This window comes from Trachinotus anak, unplaced genomic scaffold, assembly GCF_046630095.1.
Source record: "Trachinotus anak isolate AG129_WGS33_773 ecotype Australia unplaced genomic scaffold, CSIRO_AGI_Tana_v1 ptg000032l, whole genome shotgun sequence".
NCBI lineage: Eukaryota > Metazoa > Chordata > Actinopteri > Carangiformes > Carangidae > Trachinotus > Trachinotus anak.
Window position 1 is genome coordinate 16,550,865 of NW_027273883.1, and position 10,489 is coordinate 16,561,353.

A 10,489-nucleotide genomic window follows, 5' to 3' on the forward strand; every position below is an offset into this window, starting at 1 on the left:
CAGGTGAGTGTTTTGTTTTTTTTTTCTCTGTTATCATGAGGAGCTAAACCTGGCCTGGGGATGGCTTTAGATGCATTATGTATAAAGATAAGGTCTATCTGAACCTTGGAATACATGTGGTGTTCTAAATATGCACCCCTGAGGTTTCAAGCAGTATATTCTGTAATTTTTATGATGAGGCTGTAAAGGTGACAAATCTTTGCAGCAGCAGAGTAAATTGATAAATTACGACAACATATATGTGCATTTGCAAAACACTCAAATGAAGGCTCACACTTGGTGATGATACAAAAAATAAATGCCCAAGCATAGGAAAATATTCATGCACAACATATGAGGAATAAAATAAACAGTCTCAAAATAGAGGGTGAACTAAACTAGTACCATACTTTGCAACTAATATATTGCAAGTGGATTACACCCAGGTTTATGCTGGCCACAATTCATCATGTCATATAAACTTGTGTTTGTAATTTGCAAGTCTTTGGTGATTGTACGTGACTTGAGTGTTTCTGTTTTCTTCTTATTTTACTTTTACTCAACCACATCTATTTGACAACTATAGTTATTAATTACTCTGCAGATTAAGGTTTTAATATAGCATATATCGACTTCTAAAATACAAAAAAAAGTTGTAGTTTAATTTTTATGAATAATTATCAGTGATAGAGAAATTCATTATAAGTGATAAAGATTATAGCTTACACTACAGTAGTTTAGAAAGTATTAATATTATTGCATAATTAGTACTTTTACTTTTGTACATTTTGTCGACAGTAGACTACTTACCTTCTAGTTAAGCAAAATCATGAATGCAGAACTTTTACTTTTTATGGACCCCTTTTACATTTTTATTGCACTTGTGCAATTTTATGTATTTTACCTCAATTTTACAATACTGTAGGCTATACTTTAGTGCCACAACATTTCAGAGATTTGGTAATTATTGTCCTTTTGACTTCACTACACATATTTCACAGCTGAAGTTCCAGCTTACTTTTCAAATCATGATCTTATACATTACAGGTCAAGTTTTAGGACGCCTACATTTTTCCAGTCTTTATTCAAATTTGCAGTTTAATGTCTCAATGTACTATTAATGCATGTAGTCGCAATTAAAGCATAGACCAATTAACAATTGGAGATTTTTTTAAGTGAGTAATTCTTTCTGTTTTACCAGATTTAATCTAATTCATTTTACTTATGCAACACCCAGACACATTTGTGACAATCTTTCTGAAAAAGGAGATCAAATATTATTTGGAGAATTGATCCCAACACCGTTGCAGACATTCCCACAAATGTCTTTACTTTCACCCTCTCTCGCCTCGTGATCTGAGTAGTACTTCTTCCACCATTGGTTATCAGTACTTTTACTTCAGTAAATGAATGAAAACTTGGTAAATGGGTACCACTACCAGGACACCGCCGCTGGGTTTGAGTGTTTCTGTCTCTTTAATTTTACAAAAAACGTAACGTCGTGCGTGTGTTGCGTGCCTCAAGACCGGGAACAAGTTGCGCATGTTCACTTCTAGGCAAACTACAGACTTCTATATATCACAGGTTAGTAAATTATCAGCTCCTTAACTGTCCAACTGGGAAAGACATGCAATAATAAGCACTACTTAATCGAGGTGTATGCAGTTCATTCAATAAATAATGTTATTGTGGTTCATTCATGTCCGAATGTCATGCTAACGCCGCTAGCTAGTTAGCTGGCTCGCAGACAGTTAGCCAGTGTCATGTAGACTAGCTTTACTTTATTGTGAGTCTACTAACATGCTTATGGGGTAAAAACGTGACTTTTGTAAGTTACATTTTTAATGTCTTAGCAGCCGGCTGTGTCACCTTTATTTACAATCAAGAATTAGACTGAAGAGCAGCCGTGTGCGGCTAACGTAAGGTAAAATGGTAAATGTTAGCAAGGACACATGGACAACTGCCAACGTTAGATCACGTTGCCTATTTTAAACTGTGGGTTTAAGTTAAATGTTAACGCACTGTCAGCCCTCTCTAAACATGTCTACAAGATAAGTTGGTGTCTGCCTTGAACGCTGAGTGTGGTTCCAGCTTAAATTGTTGAACAAGTGGTCATGTTCATACCAGCATGGAGGCAGAGGCGGAGGAGGCACAGTTGTCTGTGGGGTGAAGGAACCTGACACTGCCAGCCATTGAAATGAGCCTCTGGCAGCTGTTGAACCCTAACAGCTTCTGGTCAATGTTATGACCCAAATAAAGACTGATTGTGCCTGTCGGTCCTCTAGGTTTGTTATAAGCTTGTGGGTTTATGAGAATGTCTATATTATTCAATATGGTTATGCCTTGTACTCAAAGCCCCACAACATTGTTATGGATATTCAGTGTTGTATGCAGGCATTATGCAGGAATGTGGCAATTTTTATGTTAACATGAGCTTGTTTTTTCTGACCAGCAGTCTAAAACCTTAGGACATAACATTAATGTCCCTTATGTGTCAGAGGCTAGAACCAGTAAAGGGTATTTATGCTTGATAACTTACTGAATCTATTTTCAAGATGTTGAAGAGCAGATTATTTGCTCTTTGTCAACTAATTGTTCTCACGATGATTGATCATTTTGTTTGCGCAGACATTTTGACATTTCACATCAGGAAAAGCACAGGTATAATTAAAACAAATGATGATTCTCTGTTCCTCTCAAACTTGCTAAATCTTGGCTATGAAAAATGCTTACTGGGCATATCAAGAAGGTGCATCAGTGCTGTTCCACTTTGCACTTGAGGCAAATCTATGATTTGCCCTCAAATGCCCTAGTTGTCATGTTGCCATGCAGCTCAGGCCTTAGCAGCTGCCCATACCATTACAGATCATCAGTACTATTGTTCAGCTGGCAACAGACAGGGTTGAAAGCATCTTATGGTTTTCTCCAAATGTAAACCTTACAGCATGCGAAAAGTAGACCATATTAAGTATTTGATATTTATTCAATATCCAGCCAGTCCACCATGTGTCTTTGTCCACTGGCCCTGGAAGAAAAGACAAAGCTCCCCATGCATAGTGTTTGCTTAGACTGGGCCATAGAAGGTCTGATAGAATTGTGTTTTGTTTTTTTAGATTTTTGTTGCATTTTGCACCACCAGATATACAATTCAGTGACTTTAACCCATGGTAGTTTTTTGAAATCTCCTCATATGTTTTTCCCAAAGTTTTTCCTAAAGAGTTTCCGTCATGCCTGCTAAAAAGACCGCCATCAAGAGGAAGTCCGAGGCTATTGTGGAGGATGATAAAGACTCAAAGAAAGTGAAAGGTAAGTTAATGGCTGTTTTTTTTTGTTTTTTTTTTTGTTTTTTTTAAAAAGGCATTGAAAAAGGCTTGACTGGACCAATGTCTCTGCTCATGGATAATAAAACAGTGTTTTATTTGTGTTTTGTTAACTTGCTAGCCCAACTGAGACTCCATTTGAAAATACACTACAGATGTATTTCTAACTTGAAGAATAAAATCAAATTGCTGTTAAGATATCAATACACACCCAGTTTATGGAAGGAAAACATGTGGCTATAAGAATGTCACAATAAACAACCACAGTTTTAACAAGTTGCCTCGTGCACCACAACAGTTCTTTGTTTTTCATTTTTTAGATTTATGTCACATTACAATTTGTAAATCTAATAACATGTGTGTGCGTGTGTGTACCAGTTTCCCACAGGAGTCATGGCAAGGAGGCAGGTCAGGTTCTGGTTCTGGGCCAGGGTGATGTTGGACAGTTGGGTTTAGGTGAGGACATCATTGAGAGGAAGAAGCCAGCCCTTGTTTCCCTACCAGAGAAGACTGTGCAAGTGAGAGCAGGAGGCATGCATACTGTGTGCCTCAGCGACACTGGCCATGTAAGTGAATATCTGTCTTATTTCTTTTTAAAATTGCATGGCAGATTTCCTTCTAACATTTTAACCAAGGGTCTTTAGTTTCCTAGATTAACTGATATGGTTTTTTCCCCCCAGGTCTATACATTTGGCTGTAATGATGAAGGGGCCCTTGGTCGGGACACAACAGAGGAGGGGTCTGAGATGGTTCCAGGAAAGGTGACACTGGAGGAGAAGGTGGTCCAGGTGTCAGCAGGGGACAGTCACACAGCTGCACTCACAGAGGACGGAACTGTTTACATCTGGGGGTCCTTCAGGGTTAGTTACCTGCTGTTTTCAGCCACTGACACCTGTGCTTGGAAGTGTGTGTTTGTGTGTGAGAGATTTTCCCAACAACCACTCAACTACTATTTTTATTACAATGAAATTATAAAAAATATAAATATATAATTAAAATATGCACATTATATTATATTATATTATATTATATTATATTATATTATATTATATTATATTATATTATATTATATTATATTGTATTGTATTGTATTGTATTGTATTGTATTGTATTATATTATAACCCCAGGAGAAATGTTAAGTACTCATGTTCACCTTGCGCATACACTTGAGCATCACAGACACACAGTATGTGCAGTTTGAGACCTCTGTCTTTTTAAAAGACATTTTCCTTCAGGTTAGATACACTTCAGCTGGCAAAAAGCTGGTCAGAATAATTCACTATTCATTGAAGCATGTCACCATTTTGCAGCATTTTCTGAATCGTGACAACTCACATACTCTATATAATGTATTTAAATTGTCTCATATTGTATGTTTAAAAAGTAGTGAACTGACAATGTTCAAAAGCCCAGGACCATACTATTATATATTATGCATGACCGAAATACAGCAGTCTCCAATATTGTCTTCTTCACTTTTGATGGAGTCAAGCGTCCAATGTCAGATATACTCAACTGACTGAGTAAATGAGGATTTATAATCTTCAGACTATTCTTCAGGTACATTTTCTGACTTCATCCCTTTTTTCCTGTCCACCTTCAATTAAATATCTACACTTCACTGTTCAAATGTTCCTGTCTTTTCTCTCTTATCTTCCTCTATATTAATGCTTGTGATGTCTCAGTGGCATCAGCAGTCCATTTCTATTCAGTATTCTGTACAATACAATATTGCATTTGGATGAATAATTAACCAGGAACTCTTTCTCCTCCTCCTCCCCATTATCATTATTACTGTTTGCAATAACTCAATCAAAGTTTTTAATTCCAGCCCTCCCTCCTCAGCCTGCACAGCAGAAGCTAGGAAGCCTTAAACAATCTTACAAAATAGTAAAACTAAATATATCAGCTCTTTCCAGCTCAATTATTTTATCCTCAATTTAATATATTTTCTAACATCAAGCTTTTATTACGGACAACTTGAATCCCCACATATTATCCACATTTTCACTTCATCATTTCTTTTATTTTCATGAAAGGAAAAATATCCTTGATCATTATGCTGAACAGTAAATTACTTGTATCACTTTGATTCCAATTAACTTTCACTCCTTTTCTTAATGTGAGTTCAAGAGCAGATTCATTTCCTGTAAGAACATCTCTTCTAGTCATGTCGCCATCATTCAAGTACTCCAGGCTGTCAAACCTGTCGGATTAATCTCTCCAATTAATCTGAGCTTGTGTGTGTCTATATATCTCTCTCTCCAATCGTCCAATTGTGGTGAGCCTGTGTGAATTGTAGCACCTGGTGTGGTCTTCTCTGCTGTAGCCCATCTGCTTCAAGGGTCAATGTGTTGTGCATTCACAGATGCTTTTCTGCATACCCTGGGTGTGAGAAATGGTTATTTGAGTTACTGTTGCCTTCCTCTCAGCTCGAAGCAGTCTGGCCATTCTCCTCTGACCTCTGACATCAACAAGGCATTTTCGCCCAAAGAACTGGATATTTTCTCTTTTTCGGACCATTCTCTGTAAACCCTAGAGATGGTTGTGTGGGAAAATCCCAACAGATCAGCAGTTTTTGAAATACTCAGACCAGCCTATCTGGCACCAACAACCACGCCACATTCAAAGTCACTTAAATTGCCTTTCCTCCCCATTCTGATGCTCGGTTTGAATTTCAACAGGTTGTCTTGTGTGAGGACACTCGTTGACATAATACATTCCCTACACCCTAACCATCACAACTGAATGCCTGACCCTAACTGTAACCTAATTCTAACCCTAAAACCCCTAGACCCTGAAAATGTAATTTGAAGGTATGTCAGAAAGTGAGGACCAGCCAAAATGTCCTCACTATGTAGCATTTACAAGTACACATATACACACACACATACATACACATAATGTATGTGGTTGTGTATATATGTAATATATCTTCTTGTCTATTACACTTTGCTCATCAGTTTCTTTTCATAACCCTACAGACCTGTTTATACCCCATAGCTCAGGGCTCCCCACTTGCAGTATGTCATAGACTTGGGGAGAAATAGGGCTTCACATTTCATTCATGAAAGACAGAAGTGGAGAAATTCAACCACAGTTTGATGACCTTTCGTAAAGCCAGTCCTTGCTGTTTTCCTCTCTCAGCACTTATCAGGCCTCCCGTGAGAATACTCATCAGTGTTTTATTATTATACTCAGTGGCACACTGGCAATTACATCTCTATTACCTCTGCCTACCTTCGACATTCCCACTTGGTTTCTGATGGTGATAAAATTAACTCTGTGTTAAAGACTCTTCAACCTCTGCTTTGAAAATTTCTTCAAACAATGCTTTTATTTTTAGGTGGGGATTACATGAAAAGAAATTTAGCAAAACAAATGTCTCCAATTGCATGGCCTCTAATGCTCAACTCTGCAGTGAATGGTCCTTTTTTTTTGGTCATCCAAGAAAAATCAAGTACATTATCAATTAGAAATTGATAAATTAGCTAAAATGCCTAGTGCAGTGCAGTTTTCTTGGTGGGTAAAGCAGACAAACCAACCAATACTGTCACAGAATTGAATTGTATTAATGGGTATAGTGTGTTCAGGTAGTATTCAGAACCCTTCAATTTTTCAGTATTTTCATATGTTGCAGCCTTATGCTTAAAAAATAGAATACTTTTCAAGGCATCAAGGCACTACTCACTATTAAAGGTATTTTGAATAGCATATGTTCAATGGGCATCAAAATGTGCCTAAACGTGAAATCATTCATTCAATTACTGTTTTCAGTAAAAGCATACAGTCACACTGCAAATGTCCACTGTAGATGAAACTATGTTCCCACTATCTGTTATCATATCATTACAGCAAACAACAATTTGGTCACATTTACAGCCATGCTGTATTTTTTATTTTATTTTAATTTTTTTTGGTAACTTAGTATGAGTAATGCATATCTCTGAGTTAAACCAATACTATTCTGGACCTTTTCTTTCCAGGATAACAATGGTGTCATAGGTCTTCTGGAGCCCATGAAACCATCTCCTGTTCCAGTCAAAGTCCCCATGACAGAACCTGTTGTGAAAATTGCATCAGGTAAAAAATAGGCCACTTCAGTCACATATTTTAATTTAGATTTTTTTTTAAATTATTGTTTGCGGCGTATTAAGTTCTAACAATATATTTGGTCAATTTTCATGAATGTGTTGATAGGTAATGATCACCTGGTCCTGGTAACACTGGAGGGAAATCTTTACACATCAGGCACAGCAGAACAGGGGCAGCTGGGAAGAGTGCCTGAGCATTTTTCAAACAGAGGAGGCAGGAAAGGCCTTGGTAAGTAACAAAAGCCTCTTACATTTTGATAGAATAAAAGTGAGTGAGAGAAAGATTTTTACATTGACCTTACTCTATGATTTGTGATTACAGTGACCATAGATGTGTTCATTCCTTGTGTTATTACTGTGGCGTTCTTGCTTACTGTGTGTCCTGCAATTTCAGGCCGGCTGCTGGTACCGCAGATGGTTAAAGTCAAAGGGAAAGTTCACTTCATCGATGCCTTCTGTGGAGCATACTTCACTTTTGCTGTATCAAAAGAGGGACACGTGTATGGATTTGGCCTCTCCAACTATCACCAGCTGGGTCAGTGTGGCACATCAGTGTGTTGTCATTTGATAATGTGAATTGCTAGAAGTCAGTTGCTCCTGCATTATGAGGTTGTTGAGTGTGTCCTTACACCTTTTTATTTATCCCACTAGGCACTAAAAGCACCAAGATGTGTTTTGTCCCAGTAAAACTGACGTGCTTCAAGAACTCTACCACTTCATGGGTTGACTTCTCTGGAGGACAACATCACACTCTTTGCCTTGATGCTGAAGGTAAACTGCAGCTAACTGACCATATCTGACTTGAACTTTATTGAATGGCAGTTAAAATCTGTCTGGAAGGAACTACAAAGTCTGATAAGGATCTTATATAACTTATAACTTATTAGTTGTAAGTACACAAGTAATATGTTAAGAATGGTGTTAAGAGTCATGTTCTAGCACAAACACAAGTCCTAACTCTGTCCTAAAGGCCATATATCGCCAGTTTTTGATCGAACAGCTTCTACATTTTTATTATGTTTTGGGGTTGGCTGTCCATCCATCTGCTCCAGTCTCATGAATGTAACATCTCAGTAACGCCCTGAGGGAATTTCATCAAATTTGGCAGAAACATTTGCTTGGACTCAAGGATGAACTAATTAGAATTTGGCGGTCAAGGGTCGAGGTCACTGTGACCTTACACAACTCATTTTTAGCTATAATTTATGAATTCCTAAGATGATTATGATACAATTTAACACAAAAGTCTAAAAGGATAAAATGATGAAGTGATGACATTGTGTTGAAGTGTTTACAGGTCAACTTCACAGTGTGTTCTGCAAAAACACTTCTGGCTGTTAATTAATACTCAGGAAGGGGAGATTGTGACAATAATTTCCTGCAACTTGGCTGGTTGTGAGGCAATAATTCTAGTTTGTGATTTAACAATGTAATCCAAATAAAACTGATGAAAAGAGAGGCAAAGTGCAAAACAAAACATCAGGCAATACAAGGGAATGTAATAAGTAATTTTTAAAATGTCAAAATTATATTAAAACGCAAGAAGTAAAAATGAACTTTGTTAAAATGTGTCCCTCTTTTCCTCTCTTAGGACAGGTATATAGCCTGGGCAGAGCAGAGTATGGTCGTCTTGGTCTGGGCCAAGGGGCTGAAGAAAAGAGTGAGCCCACACCTGTGATGGGGATGGAGCTGGCTAGTGGTGTGACCTGTGGGGCATCAGTCAGCTTCGCTGTCACCAGAGAAGGTAAGAAACAAAGCAAATGAGGCAGAGCGTTAAGTGACCGACTTCTGAGTCTGTTTGCTTTTAAGATTATGAACCACAACAAGCCCTGATACTTGAACAATCAACAGTCAATTAGACTTGCTTGTTTTCTGATTGGTCATTTCTGCAGTTGAAGTAAGGATGGGTCACCATTCTGTGTTTACAGCAAACTACAGCACAGACATAAACAGTCACCTGTGTCAGTCACACCTTTTCTACACACAACCATCCTGAGTGAACTTCTCTCTAACAGGTTTTACAACAGTAAAAGAGCAGCTTGCGTCTTCTGCCTTTGCTGTTTACAGAGGACCATCATTAATCACTCGATTGCAAGCTGTTCTTTGTCAGGAAAACAAACATTGGTTTTAAGTATAGTTGGATGTAAAGTAGATATCCCTTATCACTGCAGTTTCTCTGTACTGCTTGCTGGTATGAATTGTATTTTTCCAGCTGTGTGTCAGCTGTATTTGTGCAATGTTTGCAATGAGCTAAGTGGATAAACAGAAAAGGATGATCACTCCACTTACTGTTGGCTGTGCTTCCAGGATCTGTGTATGCCTGGGGCATGGGCACCAACCTGCAGCTCGGCACAGGAGAGGAGGACGATGAGTGGAGCCCCGTGAAGATGACAGGCAAACAGCTGGAGAACCGTGCAGTACTGATGGCATCCAGTGGAGGGCAGCACACGGTCCTTTTGGTTAAAGACAAGCAGGAGAGCTGATGACCATCTCTGGCAGAGAGTGAGGGAGATGTTTCGATCTTTGTCAAGGTGGGGCCTTGCCTAAACGTAGGGAATGGGTTAATCTGTATGTGACTTCCTGTGCTGAGCCGAGGGAGTGTGAGAGGTGCAGGGCGAGGGGAGGGGAGAGGTTCAGCCCCTTTTATGAGAACTCTGTTCTTCCTAGTGTGGGGAAAATTTTTGTGGATGTTCGGTAGATCATGACAAATGAGAGACTATTTTTTTAAATCTAGTTTTTGATGTTCCCGTTGAATTCATTTCATTAAAATTCATTAGTATGACTGTAAGATGGCATTTGTGATGTGTTTGTGAATGTGACTGCATGTACGTAAAGGAAATGAGAGTGCAAGCCTTTTAATGACTTCCCCAAACAATAGTCTTTTTAATGTGTTTTTTTTTTTCTTTTCTTTAAAGCAATAATTTCATTGACCTTGGTTCAGACAGGACATTTGTACTCAGTGAGTTTAATATGCGAGACTACTGTTCATTTTACCTAGGGCACACGAAATGGTTGTGGCTATTTGAACATTTGATAACGTGTATCCTGCATTTTGTTGGTTTCCCTGTCTGAAAATAAAGATGACATTTTAAGTT

General features: G+C 38.2%; 1 protein-coding gene across 1 annotated transcript; it reads left to right on the top strand.

The window, feature by feature from the left end:
* The first annotated feature begins 1,426 nt into the window (after nt 1-1,426).
* Nucleotides 1,427-10,489, top strand: rcc1 (regulator of chromosome condensation 1). Its single transcript, XM_071469885.1, has 10 exons — nt 1,427-1,563; nt 3,185-3,285; nt 3,678-3,865; nt 3,980-4,159; nt 7,287-7,383; nt 7,501-7,623; nt 7,789-7,929; nt 8,046-8,165; nt 8,986-9,138; nt 9,702-10,489. The coding sequence occupies exons 2-10, from the start codon at nt 3,207-3,209 to the stop codon at nt 9,875-9,877; spliced, it is 1,257 nt and encodes a 418-aa protein (XP_071325986.1). The 5' UTR covers nt 1,427-1,563; nt 3,185-3,206; the 3' UTR covers nt 9,878-10,489.